Raw genomic sequence first — 21,958 nt, 5'->3', positions numbered from 1 at the left:
GTGAACTTCCGTGTTGTAAAGGCTTCTTTTAACAGGAAGTTAAAAAACCACCAGGCTCACCCAGAGATAGTTGGGTTCTCTATCTTGCTTCAAATGCCCAGCAACCCTGAAGGCTGAGCAAAACTGAAGTACAAAGAGAAGCCAGAGCAGATTAGGTGGATGAAGGATCCTGAAAATGCCCATCCCTCTAAGGAATAAAAGCATTTGGTCCACAAAAATGCCTATGTTGCCCTTAAAAGATACAGATTGCTCACACACAAATTCTATAGTTTCTGAATATATGTATTTATTTCCCATAAACAGAATATAAATGTTGTGATTTTTTTCTGATTAGAATTTGACAGGGGAGAGCATTTAATTTGCCTTCAGAAGGTTCTACAGTACTTTCAACCCTCACACCTCCAAGACTGGAAATTTGGTTTTAAACTTTGAAGAACTGCTGCTAATCCATACTGGCAACCTTGGGATAGGTTAACACTCCCTGGTCTGGGTGGCAAACATTTGGACATCCGCCAGAAGGCAGCAAAGAGATAGTTCTGTTCTGGATCTTTGCTGTCATCTAATAGTCATCTGGACGTTTGTAGCCGAGTTTTGGTAGCCCTTAGCAAGATAGAAAAGGAAAGGAAAGGCAGATAAAGAAAGTGACCATCCAATCACATAAAGGGCCTTGCAGCTCTGCAGTTGACCTAAGCTTCTTGAAGCTCAAGAAGAGGGTTTTCAGATCTACTTCTTTCACCATGAAATAATTAAAACAATTGAAATTCTGCTTCTCAAGACCAGGTATCAGTAGCACAGGACAATGGCTTGTACTGTAGGACTGTGCAGACAATTACTAATTACTAAAAAATGGCATGTATCCTCCTCATTCAGATTGAATAACAAGCCTCTGTAGTGGTGGTGGGGTTACAAAGCAGCCAGTGAGCAGAGCACAGCCCTTCCAGAAGAAGAGTGTGCACTGGCTTGAACCTCAGATGAAAGAATAACAGAAGAGGTCATCCTAGTAACCCCATGAACAAAGGACATAAATCAAGGATAGGCTGCATTGGTGCCCTCCTGATTTAACTTCAATTCTCAGCAATCCTTAGTGGAGAGGTTGATTGGAGCTGTACTCCAAAACATCTGGAAGACATCAGGTTGCCTACCTCTTCTGTCAATGCTACAACCACTCAATTGCAAGGGTCCCAGTCTTCTGCAGCGGGGGGTGGGGTATTGGAAAGATCAACAGTGTGTTCCTGGTACAACTCTCTCTTACATTAGGGAGCTTGCCCATATACCAAATGTCTGCCAAGGTGGGGGCATAGGGAGTCTGAAAGTATTCTATTTTTCAATTGTCCTAATTGTTGGGACAATAATGGTTTTTGATGGATATTCTTGCTTGAAAATGGCACCCTAATAAAAATAAAATAAAATCTTAGGCTGACATCTGGATCCTGAGTGGCTGATGTCATGACATCAGGGTGGTAGCAGGAAGATTGGCATTTCTGCAATTACTGTTTCTTTAAGGAAACATAGATGTGACAGTGTATTATAGAAGGGCTGACCATAAAGAACCAGATGACATGGTGCAACCCAGAATTTGATGATCAATGGCTGTAGAGAAATCAAAGGTCTTTCCCAACATTGCTTATTGCTTCCCACCTGAGCAATACTGATAGAGAACAGAATGCTTATGTCCAATTATTTTTGTTAGAAATATGTGATCTATCTGTTTTGGAAAAGGCAGTATTTTCTATTAATCAAAGGATGCAACAATATGTTATTATGGCAGAGATTCTGTGATACAGTATCTTACAATAATATCTTGTGTTGTTCATATTAGAGAATTCATTGGTAAACCAGTGACTGATAAGTATAAAATGTAAGATAGATTTTTCTTTTCCTTCTTAGTTTGTATTTTTAGTTTGTACTTTTAATTTTTTTAAATTAAGATTAAACATTGTTTTCTTGCAAAAAATAAATATTTTTAAAAATGTATTGTTCCACTGTGACCAAACAGCAATCTAAGCAAAAGAATTATGAAACCATATTCAGTTCCTCATACTCTGGGGGTGGGGAGAGGGGAAGGTTATAAAGCCATCCAGAAAAGTATACATATGTATTTTGTGAAATACATCGCTGTGACTTCTTAGTATTTGAGTTTAGGGGAAGATTGCTCTAAGAGGCAAACACTGCTTGAATTCCACTTTTGAATGTCTAATCCTAGAGAAGCTAACTCATGGCTGAAGGAGATAAAATGCAGAGAGAGGAAGAGTGCATGCATGGTTGAGTAAATGGACAAACTGACTAATTGCAAGGTGTATGAAAGAAGAAACTATTTATTAATCATCCTGATTTATTAGCAGGCACATACTCATGTAACAGAGGCAAGCAGTTGAGAAATGAGACTGCTTCCCCACCCTCTGTAGAACCAAGACATGCTGTATCATCCTTAAGTTTCCTTTCTTCTTGTTTCTGTGCAAGTGGACATGCTTCCAATGAAGTACAACTCTTGTTTTTTTCTAACAATGCTTTATGGAACCTATCTGGACATAAAGATGGTGTTGGAAGTTGGGATTATGTATCATGCAATCTTCTTCTTCTTCTTCTTCTTCTTCTTTCTCATCATCATCATCAATGAACAATACACATCAGTCTTTAGATATTTTCTGATGACCCAGGTTCTAACCAAGAACTTAGGAATCATAAGAGATACCACTTTAGTATGTAGGAAGTTCCAAGCAAGGTATTTTGTTACAGTCAATGATTCTAAGTATGATACATTATCACAGCTCTAGTAGAATGATCCCATACTTTCTCAGGAATTGGGTGTTTTTTATGCTGTAGGGAAGATGAAGAGGAAATCCTGCAGCAGAGCTGGGTGGAACCTGTCTGAGGCCCTCACATTAGGGATGAAACTTTAGCTATATCCAAATTATATGCCAGCGCCTAGCAAATCTCCAAGATATGAAGCAAGGACGTGAGGAAGACTAGGAGAGAAATATCATTACAAAGATAGAACTAGGAAAACACTTTTGGAAGAAGTATTTGGTCTCAAGACTCCGTTGTCTCTGTTGTCTAAAAAAAAAATTCAAGTCTGAGGGTACAAAATTTACTGCCCTACCTAAGTGATGTCACAACTAGCAAAAGGAGACTTTCCAGAACCATGAATGGTTCCAAGGATGGCTTTGTTGTTAACCACAACAAACCAACAGAAAGGCTTCAGGAAGATATGGGATTGAGAAGGGTACAGCAGGGTGCAGGTGAGACAAAACATTTCTTAAACATTTTACCAAGAATATAAGAAATGAGACCTGTGCTCAACTGGACAGTAACGTGGGATATGCTGAAGAACAGGAAATCCAATAGATACAACTGAATCGGAGTCCCCCCTCCTTTTAAAACCATTTCTATATAGGCAGTCCTCATTTAGCAACTGCCTCATTTAGTGACCATTCACAGTTACAATGTGATGAAAAAGTAACTTTGTGACCAATCCTTGCATTTACAATATTTGCAGGTCTGTAAAGCAAAGGAAAGCTGAAGTAAGAACATAAGCACAGTTGTGGTTTCACTTAGTGAATGCTTCACATAATAACCAAGTTGCCAGTCCCAACCATGGTTGCTAAACAAGGACTATTTGAAGTAGGTATCTCAATGGAAAGGAATATGTTTTCACACATAAATGAGCATATGCATACGCATAAAGCCATCATTTCAAAGTGGGATAAAGGAGTTTATTCTAAATAATAAAAACAAATTGCATACACAGTATAAGGTCAACAGTTCTTTATTGAATACCAAAATTATACAAATACTGTGTCCTTACATCAATATCACATTTTGAATGTGTTCCCTCCTCCCTTAAATCTGGATCCCATTACTACCCCAAGCAGAAAGCCAGCCCCAAATAATGGAAAAAAAGTAAAAAAGCTGAGGCCATCCAGATCCTAGTGGGGTAGTGTTGCAGTGAGGTACATAACCACTTGGATGAGGAAAAGGTGTGGACTTCAATGGGTCAGCAAAGAGAGCAAGCTCTCCCACAAGGTATCAGGTTTCCAAGTCAAGGGGTCAGTTGTGAATGCTTCTAACCAGATGCCCCACTCTGCATTCCCACTACGTTGAATGACAGCTGGGCTAGAAGAGGCTGCAGTTGTTAGGCAACCATTTGCGACTTAGAATGTCTACTAGAGTCATCAACCATTGTTCCCTAACAGGCCTTCCATCACTTCAACTATGGTTTGGTGTTGCTGAGGGACATGACCTGAGTTTCTCCTCTAATGTTTAAAAGCATACGTTTAGTGCAGCAGCTGGCTGCAAGAGAGGCCAAGACTCCTGCACTTTAACAGCTGCACTGAAGAGGGGGTGTCAGCAAGCACAGCTGCTATGACAATTCTTTTCTAGTGAATTTCTCTCTTTTATATGCTGTTTGGACCATCCCCTTTTGCATCTGACCACCCTACAGCTGGTAAGCCAAGGAGAGCGAAAAGCACAGGCATTTAGTATTTAAATGGGAGCAGCATGACAATCAGTGGCATTAGTTTTGAAGTAGCACGGGTCAATTACCTTGCATGAAGTTGCTTCTCCTCAGAATCAGATAAGGAATGAGCAGCAATATGACAATCAGATTCAGCAAAGCATGTCCCCTTTACGGAAAACTTCACTTCGAGTGTTTCTGTATCCTACCCTGCCCAAGCCAACTTCCACTTCAGAATTCTTCTACTCTCTTTTACCCTATGTTCAGAAACAGATTCTGACATTGTGCTTGTTCTAAGGATGAAATTTGTTCCACCATTAGGAAGGGTTAATTGAATATCACTCCAAGTAATGAGTCTGTTTAGAATTCCAAAGTTCAGTATGTATGTATGAACTTAGTATGATCGCAGATATGTACCAGAAGATAAAGGTACCAAAACATGGGGCTTACCTTGTTAATAAACCATACAAATTACATAAACTGAGTATTCTGGTCAGTGATCATATGAGAAACTGAAACTCTAGCACATTTTGGAAAGCATGATCTGAACCAAGTCTTATAACAATTTCTCATGCTAATGAGCATTCTAACAGGAAAAGACAGGATGAATCATGTGGCAGATTATTTTGAAAAAAATCTAGAACCGCCTAGAATGACCGAAAAATAAAATAAAATAAAATAAAATAAAATAAAATAAAATAGCTAAAATTCTTGGGATAATTCTTATTATCTTAAGCAGACTTATTTGTGAATAAATCCCATGGAAACTTTCTTCTGAGTAGATATGCACAGGATTATGTTGTTAATCTGCAAACAGCACACTTTTCAACATTGCAATTCATGAACACTTTACAGATGTGGGGGGGGAAGTATTTTGACAGGCACAGCCTTAATACTATTACTACACTGGAACAGTGCTCTCATTTTTGCTGAGCATATGGATCCTTTTGTAAAGATACAAGCCACCTCCAGTTTAATCTAAGTTTTCCATTTGTAGACTTCTAAAGGCAGACAGCTGCTCCGTGTACTGTAGAAGGATGGTGCAGCACAAATAATGGATATTATTCTGGGCAGTAAGTGCCACAATGACATATTTCTAAGTGTCTTTCCTTTTCAAATAAGATAGATTAATCAGCAGAGAAAAGCTGTGATGTGTGATTCATGTTGGTTGGAGGGAAATGCACAAACTTTATCTAAAGGAACCCGTATCATTCAGTTAAGCCATCAAGAGTCTCAGCTTCTCAATGGAAAGGAAATACTGAATTCCTAACAGTTCTTTACATTGAGACAGATAAACAAGAAGCAAGAGATAAAAGCTTAAAAAAAAACTGAAGAAGAATAAATGTACATAATGCAGAACTCATTATGTATACTGGAGATAGGGTGGTCAAAGAAACCCTTCCATCATCTTTCATTTCCAAAATCAAGCCTAGGTATTTGTGATACCATTATGTCTGCAGTTCAACAGAATCAAGATTAAAGGTCTTATGCAGATGACAGATCAAGTTTGTTTTCTCTTTCTGGGGCTATGGCCCAAGCTAAAAGGTTCAAATTACAAGATAATTTCCACTAAAAGTTAGGAGGAACATTCCTGAAAGTTCAGACAGTGGAGCAGGCTGCCTTAGAAGCTAACTGACTTTCTTTCATTAGATGGTTTTTATCAGCGATGCCATATAAGTGCATTTAAGAAGATATCTTTAAGTGTGAGCAAGCAATTATACAACTAGGCAGTATTAGCACTTGTGCAGCCAAGATCAAGAACAATTTTTGACATCTGCACAAGGAAAAGCTAGATAACAGGCAGAAGGGGAGCAAAAGGTAGAAAGATACCAAATAATTAGAGATGAAAAAAAATGAGGATACAGATGAATAACGGAATAGAGGTTGTGATCCTGAAAACATATCTTTGTCAGACTGGGCTCAGAACCTTCCTAGCAAAAGATCTAGTTTCCAACCATTGTTTTGTTTCACCCTCAAGGGACATGCAAAACTGCAATGAAAGGTCCTCAATTCAGGGGATATTTAGCTCCTCAGAGTCAAAGGACTAACTATTCACATGAACATATCAACTTTCAACTTAAAAAAAAGACTTTCATCCCTTCTCAAAGTTTTGACTACAACACCTTCTAACATGACTAATTCGATTATAGAAAAAGGTGAATAGCACATAAATGTCTCAAAATATAAAAATAAAGTGGCATGTTCTGCTGGAATAGCAGTATTTTGTTTTGTTAAAACATCTTTACATGTAAGTGCTATTGTGGTGGGAGAGGGAGAGAGGGAGAGGGAGAGAGAGAAAAGAATTTCAAAAGATCCTGAAAAGTGCAAATTAAAAGATTAAGAGGTCACATGTCAGTGACCATGAAGATAACAGTGAAGATATACAGGTGCATCCTTACATGTTAAATTCCTTAGTAGCTTCACTGCACATAACAAAACTACACCTGTTCGGGCAGAGGAAAGGCGATCCATGATTAGTAAAACTGGCCTACCATTGTTCTCTCACTTCCACCTCAGTATCTCTGAATTGAAAAAGGTAGAAATTACACAGGGAACATACTGGAGGACAGTGATTTAAGATGTCATTGCACAGATGCTGGGGAAAGAGAATCTGGTGTGGCAATTCCAAAGGGATATGCCTAGGAACGCCTTGCTGGCTTGTATCACACTTAAACTGATCACTGAATTAATTTATTTGCACACATACGCCAAGCCCTAAACTAACCAGGTGGGCTTACACAACATACTAAACCATGAAAAACTAGCCACGTGTAGCATATTGTGCAAATGCATCCGTTAGATTTGTAACTGGCTTGGTTAAGTATGATGTATAACTACAGCCATTGTATTAGTAAACGCTTTTGTCATTTTGCATATCAGCACCACTTGAAGTTAACTGAGCCGTAGCAGCAGATTCAGCTACTTCCGAACTTTCAGATAGGAAGTAATGGAATCCTGAATTCAGATGTAGCACTTATAAATTTAATCCCTGGGGCCCAGGGAGTTGCATCAAAGGGAAATCACCAGGTGGTGGTGTAGTGTAGGTAGTATTAACTTTTCTGGATGGCCTCAGGAAAAAATCTAGCATTGTTCAGATAGGAGAAAGCAAGCGACCTTCTCCCACAATTTGGGGGAGCTGCATTCCCCTCCCGCTACCAGGGAGCCCTTGAGTCTCCCACTGTACCTATATGATCCATTCTACTCTACCTCCAGAGCTGGGAGAAGATGTCCAGGATTCCAGGCTCCCTATTTCTCCTCCCTCCCTTGATTCCCAGACCTCTTCTATGTCTGAAAAACCTGGAATCGTGGCATGGATTAGATAGGCATCAGGATGGCTATGTTATTTATATTCTTTGGTCTGGTAGCCAGGTTCAAATTAAATACGAGTAAATAAATTAGATTGTCCGTTGCTTCGATCGCACCCATCCAGGCGTGGCATCCCCTTCACTGTCAGCTGGCATCATTGCTGCTGTCTTAAGTGATATCAGGCAGGAGACTGAGTGATATCAGGCAAGTGGATGGAGGCGAGGCTCTGCCTCCATAGTAACCAGGAACAGGACCCCACTTCCATGTTGGATAACAAAGGATAAGGAGTCACAGTTGTTGAGACATCAAGGCACCATTTGGTACAATGACAAATGAGGAAAAACCAGCCAGAAATTCCTTCCATAATGGCAAAGGGGGAGGAGAAGAGGAGGAGGAGGAGAATGGAAAAAAGGCAAACCAAACCAAACCTTGTCAAGAGGCAGCACGATCATCCTGGGCAAAGAAAACCCCAAACCAAACCCCACATGGTTTTGTTGAGACATGCAATTGTTGGTGATGGTGCTGTATTGCCAGGGAGAAAAAAAACGAAGGCCAGGAGCATCATGCTGCTACCATAGGAGCCAGCAAATGAAGGGAGCTTATTCGTGGCAACAGATAGGCTCTTTCAGAGGCTGTTTTAGAGGCCTAGGCCTCAGAAGGACCGTAGTGAAGCCCAGAGCTGTTCCAAATTACTTTGCATTGCCACAGCACCAAAGGGGTGCCTTCCAACACTTCTCCAAAGTGATGGGCAGGCAATTGTGGTGTCTCCAGGATGAGTGAGGATAAACAGCAGAAGGCACTGCAGTTTCTCTGGCACTGAATGGTCTCCCTGGTTAGAACCACCTTGTCTCTTGGGGGCAGGAGTGGGGTTTGTTAGTGATTCACTCCAGCACTCTTCCCTGTGGTTACCCAGTCGACGATGATAAAAGTGAGGCTCATCACCATGAAAATGAAACCAAGGGCAGCAAAACACGCAGCCTGCGGAGGGAGAAAGAAATTAATGATAGATAGTTCCTCAGAATCATCTTTTCTTTTTTCACAGGACTTTCAGGAGGGAACAAGAGGACTCCACGGCCCCCAGCAACCCAAATACGATCAGTATAGAACATCCCTTATCCCCTTATCCCACCTGTCCTGCTACTTCCCAATCACCTTGGATTCAGCAACCTTGGCTTCCAAATGCCTCTCCTCAAACGTTGCTTCATTCTACTTCTGGGTGCAGAACTACCAGCTCATTATGATGATTAAAGATTGAGAAAATCCTCAGCTCAAAGGGGAATGGAGAGTTCAGAAAACAACATTCCTGAATGAACTCCAACCTGCTAGCCTCTTGCACTAAGCCTTTACCCAATTCTTCACCCAGTTCTCTAGTATAACTCCCATGTTGTATAGCCCCTGCCCATCTGCCTGCCAATAGCCAATACCTGGATTTTGGGTCTGGAACGTAGTGGCTCTTTTTCGTTGGGGATAATTCGGATATAGAAAATGCTGGGAAGGATGAAGATGAGGCTGGGGGCTGATGTGGCTCCTGAGAGAAAGAACACAGATGATGAAAATAGCCAGCCAGCATTCAACTCTCTTCCCAACCCTAACATCAGACATACCCAATACACATCTTCCCTTAGCCGTGGGCTTTGGCACTACGCAAAAGCAAATTTGCCCTTATCCCCCCTCTCCAGGAGGAGTGGGTTTGTTGTTGGGACAAGGAAGACAACCAAGAAACAGTGTTCCACAAAGGAGAGGAAAAAGCAGAGATCATTCTCCTTCAGCTCCCAATTAAAGCTTGGAACTTTCAGAAAATCAAAAAAGTCAGAAATTGAATTGAAATGTAAATCAAGTAAATTGAATCATAAGTGGGGAAATCTGATATGAGGGTCTGTTTCTTGGCTAGAAATAAATGCCTGGTTAGAATTGCACTAGCAACCTTAACCTTTGTCTTATGTGTCTTGCAATATTTTTTACATCTCTGCACAATTTAAAGGCATGGTCTTTTCTGTCACCTTGAGCCAAACATTCAGAGGTTCTGTATTACTGGCCTCTTAAAAGCAAGATTTTTCTTGTTGGTAGTAGATCAGTGCCATCTTGTGGTCTGATGGAATTCTTTTTTTACTTTTATATATTCGGTTAGATACTTTTTCCTATTCAATCAATTGCAGTTACTGGATTCCTAGACTAGAACAGCTCTGTAGTCTATTGTGATTATCTGTATTTTAATATTTAACCAAAAAGCACCTAAAAATCTAGACTTAAAAGGATCTTAAAAGCTTAAGTATTTTATCTTTTTTCAAAAATAAAGTTTAATTTTGCTTATTCTCTGTGAGATTGGATTTATCTCCCAAGGGGAAAGGACTGGTATCTCTAGTCACACACTTCAGTGCTATTTGGCCAAGAGATGGCACAATAGCGTTTTCCACTTTTACCCTGTAATTGCCAGAGAACAACACAGAATGTAAAAGCCCTCTCTCTCTCACATGCTGGGGTTAGGAGGGGAGGACACCAGGCAAGGTGCTCCCTAGAAGTCAGGTGATGGCAATGAGTACAAGCTGCTACTCCAAGGGGTAGGAGGTAGGGCGTGAAATACAGAGGGCTTCAGGGAGAGATTTCCACTGAATTGGCTCCTCCATACTATTGCAGATATCATGGCATCTTCTTGGATAAATAGCTATCCTAAACTTTGAGCCATGGGAGAAAAAAAGACCGTAAAATGGAGAACAGCTTGCTGGGGTAAAATCAGGAAGGGTTATATCTTGTACCATGTGCTCCCCATGGTTTCTACTTCCTCCTTCCTTCCCCTCCTTCTTCATTTGGATTTTATAAGAGATAGTCTGCTGCTGCATTACATAAATTATCATATCGTATCATATCATAAGAAGACCTGGCTTTTTCCTCATGAGTTTTTAGTCCAGTTGACTAAAAACTCCTTTTGGTTGTTTTTATTATTATACTTGGTTGCCATTTTATATTTATATAATGTGTTTATGTTATTTGGGGTTTTTTTCCTTAGTTTATTCTTTGTTTTTTCTGTTACATGACATCCAGAGTCAAATTGCTTGAGTTGAGCAGCTTTATAAGTCTAGTAAGTAAATGATTATAATAAAATATAACAATGAGCCAATGTAGTGTGGTGGTTTAGATGTTAGACTATAACCAAGGAGACTCAGGTTCAAGTCCATCCTCAGTCACTTTGAGCCAATCACGCTCTCTGTCAACCCAACCCACCTCACAGAGTTGTTATTATGGAGAAAAGTAAAGGAGGGAGTGCTATGTACTATCTACAAAGTGCTGAGCATCTAAATGAATGGCAGAATATAAATGTAATAAATAAATAAATATACAGGAGTGCAACTGCTTCTTTTTAGGGAAGAGGTAGCAGCAGAGAGGTAGAGGGCAAGCTTTGCATGCAGATGTTTCAATCTTGCATTTCCAGGTATTACTGACAAACTTTGGTCTGTCTGAAGCCCTGGAGAAATGCTGCCAGTCAACTACTAAGCCAAGATTTTTAAATCATGGTTTACAAATTAGCCATAAAGGACAACTGCAACACTGTACCTCTTATACTATATATAATAATGCTATACCATAAATCAATATACAACTCCTTTTTTTTCCTCAGTCAGCACTATACCATAAATCAGAAAGACAGGAGGCTAGACTTAATGAGGAAGCTCAGGGTTGCTGTCTGTAGGGGATGACAGTACTGTACGGAATACATACAACTTGTCAGTGGACAGGGATTGAATTTTCAATTTTTTTTTCCTGTTTCAGATTGAGCATAGGATTTGTAGTTTGTTTGTTTTTAAACAGTGTTAAGTGTATTTTACACATATACTACAGTTTTTGAGTTTTTACAGCCTCAAAATGACACACAACTGAAAATCACCAGTGAAGCCTGAAAGGCTCTTGATGCTGCCATCAGCCACTGTTTACAAACCACAATAACTAAGGGCAAACATTTTACCAAGCCATTATGTGGTTCGCTTAGTTTTGGTTTGACGTGATGCATGAACCCAGCCATTATAAATCATACTGACTCAAAGAACCAATGGATGGATTTGGTAAGCTTCCTGTACAGTAGGATAGTATCTTTTCATACCTGTTGAAATGTTTTACCTGTCTTCAATCAGCAAGTATTTGGATCCATCTGATCCTAATACTTTTCTGGGTGAAATGTTATAGCTCAGAGCCATAAAATGAAATGAGACAGATTTCTCCAGCACACAGCTATTTTTAAAAGCTGAATCTCCTCCGGAGGCAAAGGCTACCAACTCCAAAGCCCCATTTCCTATATTGGGAGGGGAAGCGGGGAGGAGCCAGGATGACTTCCAGGGCAGGGGCACTAAGTCCTCAACTGCTACTGGGATTCCCATTCACTTCTTGGGTTACTTTTTGTTTTGGGCCTTGTTGAAATAGTCTGAACTATGTTTTAAAAATCCAAGTTCCATAATTACACCTGGGCAGCTTTAGTAAACATATATACAATTTACCTACATTTAACTTTCAGCATCTAAATGCAGGAAGGAGATTTCCTGTTCGCAGGAGACAACTGTCTAATGGATATGAAAAGATTATACAACTCAAGTGGACAGAAATGCTGGTTTATTTGCTAAGCAGGTGCACGTAGGAGGAGCACAGGGAACAAAGTTGCCAAAGTCAGGCAACTCATGTAGTTGTAGGCCTGAACCTCCATGAATCTGCAGGTGACAATGCTTGTTTCCCTCTTCCAAAACTTTCTGAATTCTGCAGATCTACTCCAAATGGGGAAAAAAAGAAAAGAAAAAAACAGCTGGCCAAATCAGTTCTTCAGCAATTTACTTAGTGTGAGTAACTAAAAAGAAAAGAAGTCTCTAGGGAATGGGGCTGAGTAGAAGAGAAGAAGAGGCAGGGGAGTAATCCTAAATTCACTTCCTGTTGCCCATTTTTCTACTCAACATCACCTTACCAGCTGCTCCTACCCTCCACATTCCAGATGTGTACTTATCTTAGCAAACATGCTTTCAAAATCCCAAAATGGGGGAAAACTTGTGAGCAGGGGAAGCAAAATTTGGAAATGAGAGATAGTAGCAAGAAAGAGTATAATACGGACTAACTGCATTGTTTATAACTGTGTAACACCTTGCCTGTCTCGCCTCGTTACTGTCTTCACTGTCATTTAATGCTAGGCAAAGACTTCTATATTCAACATATACAAGATTTTCAATGTGTTTTTTTAAACTCGACAAACCATAGTTAAAATCAATGCAATGTGTGAACTCAACTGTTACATGCATCGTGCTAGTTCAGAAGGAAAAGACTGTCCACATGTTCCTAGAACTGGGTTGCTGGGTGTTCTGCTCCTTCAGCCCATGAAGAAACCCAGCATAGCATTTACACTAAATTCTCTGCTACAGTTCAGCCTCACACAGGAGAGAAGTACCCATGCTTACCAATGACTCCAAAAATATCCTTGATGTTTGGCACAAAAATGACAAGGAGGTTAACAATAAAAAGCAGGCTGCAAGCAATGATGATGTGACGGAGCCAGCTGAAATCCTTCTTGGGGAAGAGCAACTGCTGGATGGCCCTGCGGATCTAGGAGTAAAGGATGACTTTAGCAAAGAGACTTAAGTATCTGCTTTACATCAGGGCACATAGGCAACTGTCTACATGGAGACTGAAGCATACTATTGAGACACTGACTGTGTTCATACAATATGCTTACCCATGGTTAACTGAACCGTAGTTAACGCAATTACAGGTAGTCCTTGTTTAGTGACCACAATTGGGACTGGCAAGTCAGTCATCAAGTGAAGCAGTTGCTAAGTGAAACCACGACTGTGCTTATGATCTCACGTCAGCTTTCCTTTGCTTTACAGACCTGCAAAGGTCATAAATGCGAGGATTGGTCACAGTTACTGTTGTAACTGTAAGCGGTCGTTGTACGAGGCAGTCACAAAGCAAGGACTACCTGGATACCAGTTTTCTGGGCTAAACCACAAATCAGATAACTTGAGTTCATAGGCTAGGCTATGGTTTACTAGTTGGTGGTTCAGTATGTTATCCAAACACAGTCCTGGGCAATCCCTTCCCTAGACCTACGGCACTTCAGAGGAAGCATAGTTAACTTGGGCTGGTCAAGCTTCATTATTTCTTCTCCATCCACATTTCTTATTGCAGGTAACAAGCTAGCCTATTCTGCAGAGCTACCATAAGGATTACTGCATGGAGATAACCTATATAAAGCTGCTTGTATCACTGTAATAAACTATAATGGTTACTTGCTTTTTGTTAGTTATGTAATGCCATTCAGCCTTTTGGCTACTTCTATAAAGTCAATCTCATGACAAAGAGCAAGAGGAAAGGTCCTTGCCCCAAAGAACTTACAGAGTAGAAATAAGATGGGAAATGAAAGCAGGAGTAAACATGGTAAGAATATTTAATTATTGTGTCCCAAAATTTAGGCACAGTAAAATTTAATATAAAGGTTCAGGCAAAGTCTTTTCCATTGGTCCATTCTGATCAGTGGTGGCTTAAATTTGCCAGCTCCAAATCTGACACTGTTCTCTGGGTAGGATTAAGAGCAGAAGAGGGAGATCACACAGAGCTCCGTGGCCTAGGATTAAGGGGTAGTGGTGGTAAGCCACTCAGTGCTACAAGGGGAGAGAAAGATCTTACCGGAAACAGAACCACTGGCACAGTGAGTGTCACAGCTAGGAGTACAGCCAATCGCACACAAAGGATAAGCTTGTCTAGAGGGTCAACTCTGATGTATGTGTGCAACATCTCTGCTTCAACATTCCCTGCCAAAAGCAGAAGGGAGGCATTTAGATATCAGAAAGGAGGCGACTATAAAATAGGAGTGGAAAACTTGTGGCCTCAGAGCTACAGGTGCTCCCTTAATTTCCTTTTGGGGGTCTGTGGAATCCCCTTTGGATCAAGCTACTGAAAACTGATAGCACATGCTTCCACTCTTTTGAGATGAGGAACAGATTGTCACACAAACCCTGAAGTATGCAATCACTGTTAAACAAAGAAAGAAAGAAACTCTCCAAACTGAGCCTTGTTGACATACGAGATGCTACCCCAATCCCTTTGTGGCTCTCTGCCTCAACCTCAATATTACCCCAATATTACTTACGATCCTTGACCACTAAAAGGCTACTCCTCTCTTGCTATAAGATTTTTTTAAAAGAGAACAAAACTCCCAGATCTTTAACTTTCCTGTAATTTTTATATAAAACCTGGTCTTTAAGAGCATTTTCAGACATCAGCACTTCCAGATGAGGCTCAGATCACATCATGGAATCTTTACAAGAGCTGCAGACAACCACATCTTCTACTGTAGCTCTTGCATACTCTGCCCTTCTTTAGTCTTTTACTTCTTCACTAAGATCATATAGTTGCCAGCCCTGAAAATCAGTGCAAGCTTGGCCCATTTCAGCTGGTCCACTGCATTAAAAAGAAATATTGATGAAATGTGTAAATGGTTTAGAACTCCAACTGCCTTAATATATGGTAGCTGTATATGGATGTTCCCCTAACTGTTCTTCATCTATGCTCAAGAATGTTGTTAAAATCCAAATGTCCTGTTTGAATTTGCTGTTCTTTGTTTTATTAATTCCCCAGAGGCAAGGCATTTTGAATGTAAATTTTCTTGATACAAGCTTTAAAAACACAACTACTGCTCTTGCTATGCAAGGTTCAGAAGTGTGTGCTTTTGGTTGGGGAATGATAGACACCAGTATACTTCATTTAATGCTCATGAATGTCCCACTGCAAAGTCTATGAAAAGTGGATGTGAGTGATCTACAGTGTGTTTCTTGTCCTCCTCTAAAAGGACAATATATTGTCATTGGTAAAGTGAGGAATGGTTCAACTGGAAACATCCCCAAGAAAGAAATTCAGCCTGTGTGCCACCTTTAGTCCTAGGATGGAACAGCATGGAAAACAACCAGAACAAGAAATGTCTTGCAAACAACAGTCTGGAGCAGGTCATGTTGCCACTGGATCTGACAGTTATGATATGCACACATTCCTAGAGGGTATTTTTATCCTGTTGCTTGCATGTTCAAAAACTGTGGCATATGCACTCCTTTCATCTCAGCTTTTGCATGGAAAAAAGATGTCAATGGGGGAAGCACAGCCACTTATATGAAAATATTTTGCATATCCAACATAAAAAGAAACATCTTCTATCACATCTCTACAGATGAATCTGAAAACATACTTCTGAAATATTAATCTCCTTTCCAGATAAGTTCCTACAAGGGAAGGGAAGTGGAAGCCATCAGAGGAAGCAGAGCCTGTTCTGAAATACCCCCGAGTCAACCAATGCAAATGTGAATTCGTTCTTCTCTCAAGGGTGACGCGAAAGAGTTTTGTGAGTTTGAAACAGAAGCTAGCTGAGAAATATCTCCCACCCCTGCTTCAGCCTAATCCCTAGACAAGGTTGGTGTTTTGTTTTGTTTTGTTTTTAAAGAGTAAAATGATAAAAAAAAAAAGCTTAACTTTAAGCATTCTGCTGTTGGGGGTGAAAAAAAGGTGGCACCCCACCTAGAGAAGTGACAGTACTTTATTTTGAGGACATAAGATATTCTGCACAGCACTCTCAGCTTCATCCTCCAACAGAGGGGCAGTTAGGGCAAGTAAGGAGGACTGACTGAGGAGACTATCCAATTGTTCCCCCTCCCAACCTCTACTGCCCAAGCCAATCATTATCCCTCATGGTACGGTATTCACTATCCCAATCATTATCCCTCATGGTACAGTAGGCCAGCAAAGGGCTACCTTTTTTCAACTAATAGCCACTTCCCTCAAGAGACATCTATTCAGGGGGACATATGATGGACAGGGCTGTAAGAACCAGTGGGTAGGAGCAAAGGCTAAGTGGATGGGAATAATTATTTTCCATTTTAGTACTCCTTTTTCTTTCTCCCAAACAGCAGGCTGCAAGGAAGGAGCTCAGAATTCATACAAGAAGCCTAAACTGTTATTTTGCAGAGGGCTCTTGAAATTAGGCTGAAAGGCACAAAGCACACTCTTCTGGTAGGCAAACAGGCAATTACCAATTACCAGTGAGGGCCACAGTTAAGTTTGGAGTAATATGCCAGAAGCTGCAGTCCAAAAAGAAGACAGGCTCAGAACAAAGGAAGTATTTTTTTCAATTAGGCTGAATTCAGTTACCACGATCTTTTCTTATTTGTACAGTAATTTTGTTTCCTGAGACATTAAAAATTATATTACAATACAAGTGAGGCCTCTCATGTTCATGAGCTAACTGGAGAGACAGAATTGGTTAAATTATTCAGGAATTAATGTCCATTGAATTGCAGAGTAGAGCATTATGAGGATTTATGTAATTCATGAGGCAAAGGACATAAATGGACCCAAAGGATGTAATTTATCTCATTGGCATAATGGCATCATCATACAAATGGTATAAATCACAGCAGAAATTTGATCTGTGATATGAAGTCCGTTACATTGAGGTCCAGTAAAACTAGACCAACTTGTTCAACACTCAACCAATGTACCTACTTTAGGGACTGCTACTGGACCACAATTGGCCCTTGGGCCTCAAGTTATACTTAGCTGTCCTATATCATTCTTGGGTGGCTGCAAGGGTTAGAGTTGGACTAAGTCTAAAAGGAGTAAACTGGAGAGGGGAGAGGAGCCATTTATGATATTTTTGCTTCTTGAAGAAAGGTGAAGCAAAGGCAGCAAATAACCTTTCCTTCCAAGATTTCCATGGAAGATTTAAGAATATCTCTCAGTTCCATCAGATGTTTTAATCAGAGGAGATGTTAACTGTCCTTTATTGCCTTATGCTTATGCTTTGCTTTTATATTTCCAGTCTGTCTTCTGCATATATAAAAAGAAAGACTACAAACAAAGATGTCATGTTAACATAGGACCAAGGGAAGCATCATACCTCTGGTAGCCATGGAGATGAAGCAGAGAGGGAAATTCTTCCTTTCCTGTGTATGAAAGAGAATTAAGTGGCACCCTCAATAGTACCTCCTGGGAAGAATGTCCCTTACCATAAAAGGTGAGGTAACCAAAGATAGCTGTCATCAGATACATGGAAAACATGGCCAGGATGGAGATATTGGCTACATTCTGCATTCGACGCTTTGAAGCCCTAAGGAAGACACAAATTTCAGACTCCATTAAAACTTATTAGGTCTCCAATTCCTTCACAGACGGGATGAGTGAGTAGGTAGTCCAAACCAGGAGAAGCCAAATAATATTCAGAAGAAAACGCAACATCTCCAAGTTGCAATTTGGCAACCACATTGTGAAGGAGAATGCTGATACTGACACGATCTACAATTTCAATTGTAAATTTTTTAAAAAATGTCCTAGAAGCCACAGCCCTACCCCATAGCTTCATTCTCCTAATATCTTGTATGTGGAAAGCGCTGTTGGTTCTAGTAACAGAGAAAGGCTGGGTAGTTCATTCAGGTGTATTATCCGTACTATTTTGTATGGTGGTGCAGCCCTTTAGACTGGATTCCAAAAAAGTCCGCAGAGTGCGCAGGATATTATTAACACGTCTGTCCTCAAAAGCAGGAATACATTTTCCTGGCAGCTGTGTAAGGGAGCCATACAATCCAAAATGCTGCACAGCCCTAAAATGTGATGTCTGGCTGTTCAAACTGCCTGCCCTTTACATCAATGTTTCAGTGAAAAAAGATACACAATCAAAAATCCCATTAACAATCCCTCTACTTGTCCTTGGAATTCAGCCAGGGAGGAAAGGAAGATCCAAATGACATTGTTCAATAGCTGCTGTTGCCTATCTGGGCTTTGCCAAGCTGTGTCTTTATTTTTTTCTTTTTCCATTTATAAAAAAACCCATGAAGCAGGAAAAATGAAATAGTTGTTTTTGGACTGGTAGCACTAAGACATCACTGTCTGGAAACCCCCCAACTGTTATTGGAAGTTATGTACATTTACCCTGAAAGAGCAGGGGGAATAGCCTCCGTTTTATTACCCTTTCTATCACCAGTGCATTCTTTGCTGGCCTATTTCTGTGCATTACCCAACCTTGAGCATGTTCCATCTGGCCCCAACTCTGCATTTTTCAGGTCTTGCTGTGTCTCCCAGCAATAAGTTGCACATGAGGCATGGAGCTGCTGCTTACCTGACAAAGACCGCCCTAGTTTAATTTTTTAGTGTAAGAGACCCTTTGGTAGATGTTATACAAAAACTTCACATCCTGAACAATTCTCTCACGCTTGGTCAAGTGCTTGTCTCTGAGCACAACTAGTCAGGGATCAGGGCTACCTTTCGCAGAGAATCATGGCAACTTCCCCGCAAGACCTGGCCACCCACTAAATGCTTGAGACAGATGGGTGGGGTTTGCTGTGATGATGTCAAACTCTGGGTACAGAAATCCTAACCCCCAATAACCTCCCAAGCTTAAGAAAGTGTTTTTTGCTCTCCTATATTATGTTTCTTCCATTCTATCCTCCAGTTTCCTCCCTCATATAGCTGAAAGGGTCCCAAAGGAACATATTCATTTGAGCCTTTTCCAATGTGTTACCCTCACATCTGCTATACCAACAATTCCCATAACCCCTAGTAGCATTGATTAGGGATAATGGACATTATAGCCCACAATTCTGGAAGGTATGCACTGGAGAACTAGGTATGATGAGCCTCTTTGGGTAGGGTGCTACTAAATGCGTCTGTTCCTTCCCTATCCAGCACTGCCCTTCCCACTTTTCATTGGGAACATAACTAAGTGAACCTATTTTTTTAGCATTTTTTTTCTCCAGACAATTCAAATTCTTTTGCATATTGCCCTTCTGATGTTTCCATTCCTTATATTCTTTTAGAAAATTCAGAACCTTTCCATTTATGCTGTCAGTTTTCTCACCTGCGTAGCTCGGTGTAAATAGGAAGCACTTCTGGATGGCAAACAAAGGCAAATGCCAAGATGGGGATTGCATATGCTGTCTAGAAAAGGAGAAGGAATAAAAGAACTTCTAGATTGCTGTCTTTCTCAAATATATATATATTGAAGTTGCTATGAGTAGATAATGAAAATGGCAGTAGGGCTGTTTTACTGAAAATCTTATTAGTAAAGTTAGATGGTAAATATACAATTTTTATAATTGTATATTATAATTTTCATTGTATTATAAGTATATTACAGTATATATTTTTACAGGAAAAACAATAGGAACAAAAAAGCCATTCTACTCTATCAATTGCTTTTTCTACCTCTATAACCTTCACAGTTGCTTCCTGATTTATAGCACAGGTACATAACCTGAGGTCTTAGAGCTATATGCACCCCTGAAAATTCTGGGTATAGCCCAGAGAGCTCCTCCAAAAGTTACCAATAATTTTTTTTGTGTGAAAGAAGATGAGTAATCTTGTTAATTTAATTAAATCATATACAACATTTGCCCTGGTTCTGCTTATTTTTTGCTGTGTGGCTTCTAGTATGCCACTCAAAGGATGTACACCCCTGATTTTTTAAACAGTTTGATAGCCTCCTTGCCACTATGAAGTTCATTCCTGAAGTTTACAGTTATGATATAGGTCTATATAATCTTGAAACTGAGAAAGAGCTATCCCATCTTTATTTCAGGATGCTGTTATCTGATATTTACATTAATGTTCAATGAAAAGATTAGTTAATTCTTCTATGGTGTTACAGGACTCTTGAGGAAGCTCATCAAGTCCAAGTATTTATTCAGCCTTGTATACTGAATACATCTTTACAGTTTAAATATTATGTTTTGTAATTTACAAATTCTGCATCCATACTAACATATAACATCCAATATTTTCAACATTCATGTTATTGATCTTTTTTTTTTTTCACAGAAAATGTATAGTCCATTTTCTCACACATGCACATACTCAGATTGTAGCCCATCCTCATCCCCAAATAATCTACTTGCAGAATATTGTTCTCCCTCTCCCCGAAGAAAACCTGTAATTCTAGGTATGGTTATTAGGAATGGTCTGGGAATCCTACTGCACCTCAATCCCAATCCCAATCCCAGTGACCTAAGTAATGGCTGTGCTTCACTGAAAGAAAGGAAAAGAAGCAATGGGCTGCAGAGATTAAGATGCTGGACTAAACCCATGGAGATCAAGCTTCAAGCCCACCTTTAGCCACAAAGCTTACTGGGTGATTAGAACAGGGCAGGAGGCAAAGGATCACTCATTCACTTGCGTCAGCAGATTCCAAGGGCTTCATACAACCAAGTTGCATCTCCCTGCCCTATTGTGACTCTTAATCTTTTCAATTTCACTAGATTCAGAGACCTTCATACTAACCTGAGAATTCAGAGGAAAGACTTCAGCACTACAGGCATCATGACTGGACTCCATGGTGCTATTGTTCCCCACAGTATCATTGAAGGGACAGGGGATCTGGAATTTCTTGTAAATTACCTTTGTGGTGGGAATGGAAAATGGATGGTGAGCATCAGGAAGGAGTATGGAGTGAATGACAGATAAATCAGCAAAACAAGCAGCAACTGGACAAATCTTAAAGGACCATGATACATATTTCCTATTTAAATCTGACACCTTTTCTTCCCAGGAGAAGCCAGAGTTTCTGGGAATTATGTAACTCACCGAGATAAGAAAGAAAAACATGCAGGTGAGTGAGAGTCCACTGGTATAACCAAGATAACCTGTGAATAGAAGAACAAAGAGACTGCATCAATCTTATATAGAGGATCTTGATATAAAGCCTTTCAAAACATTTTACAGCAAAAGAAAGTTAAATACAGACAAGAAAACCATCACTAATTAGATATATCTGCTCTCAAAATAGTGCAACTTGGATAGCTTCCTTAGTACTAAATTGATATAATGGCCTTATCAAATTCAACATCTATACTATAGGGAAAATTTGGGAGAAAGAGTGCCACGAGTACAGCCTTAGAGGACGTTTAACAACTAATTCCATTGTAGAAAACGAAAAGTTTGTGGCCTGGTACAACATGTACCGCTGACCAAAACAACAAAGCAACCAGAAAAATTGCACTTGTTTGGCATATGTTTCTCAAACTGGCATAATTGTGTTCAAATTGGGCTTCGTTCAATTCACATTTATTTATTGCACAAGATTTCTAATTATTGATTGGGTATACAATGGTTGATTTGATTTGGATTGTTAAGTTTATGAGAATGGCTGATTAATTAAATTCATATTGGACCAATTCAATGCCACAGTACTGGATTACTACA

At 40.0% G+C, this 21,958-nt stretch overlaps 1 protein-coding gene across 3 annotated transcripts in view; it reads right to left on the bottom strand.

Annotated features, from left to right (window-relative positions):
- Positions 1–3,750: 3,750 nt before the first annotated feature.
- The window catches only part of SLC38A5 (solute carrier family 38 member 5), a 42,726-nt gene continuing 24,518 nt past the window's right edge, over positions 3,751–21,958 (bottom strand). For all 3 annotated transcript variants that reach the window (XM_007435372.3, XM_088137848.1, XM_025171285.2), the window contains exons 9-16: positions 21,341–21,399; positions 21,038–21,154; positions 19,620–19,699; positions 17,776–17,876; positions 14,411–14,535; positions 13,183–13,327; positions 9,184–9,287; positions 3,751–8,737 (exon numbers count right to left, since the gene is read on the bottom strand). In XM_007435372.3, the coding sequence (XP_007435434.1) occupies positions 8,633–8,737; positions 9,184–9,287; positions 13,183–13,327; positions 14,411–14,535; positions 17,776–17,876; positions 19,620–19,699; positions 21,038–21,154; positions 21,341–21,399 (836 nt within the window). In that variant the 3' untranslated portion in view covers positions 3,751–8,632. The remainder of the gene's footprint in view (positions 8,738–9,183; positions 9,288–13,182; positions 13,328–14,410; positions 14,536–17,775; positions 17,877–19,619; positions 19,700–21,037; positions 21,155–21,340; positions 21,400–21,958) is intronic.

Source organism: Python bivittatus, unplaced genomic scaffold (genome assembly GCF_059951505.1).
Source record: "Python bivittatus isolate LINGU-HERP-01145 unplaced genomic scaffold, Pbiv_v1 ctg000220_np1212, whole genome shotgun sequence".
NCBI lineage: Eukaryota > Metazoa > Chordata > Lepidosauria > Squamata > Pythonidae > Python > Python bivittatus.
Note: the sequence above shows the minus strand (reverse complement) of the source record. Positions and strands in the feature narration are given on the sequence as shown.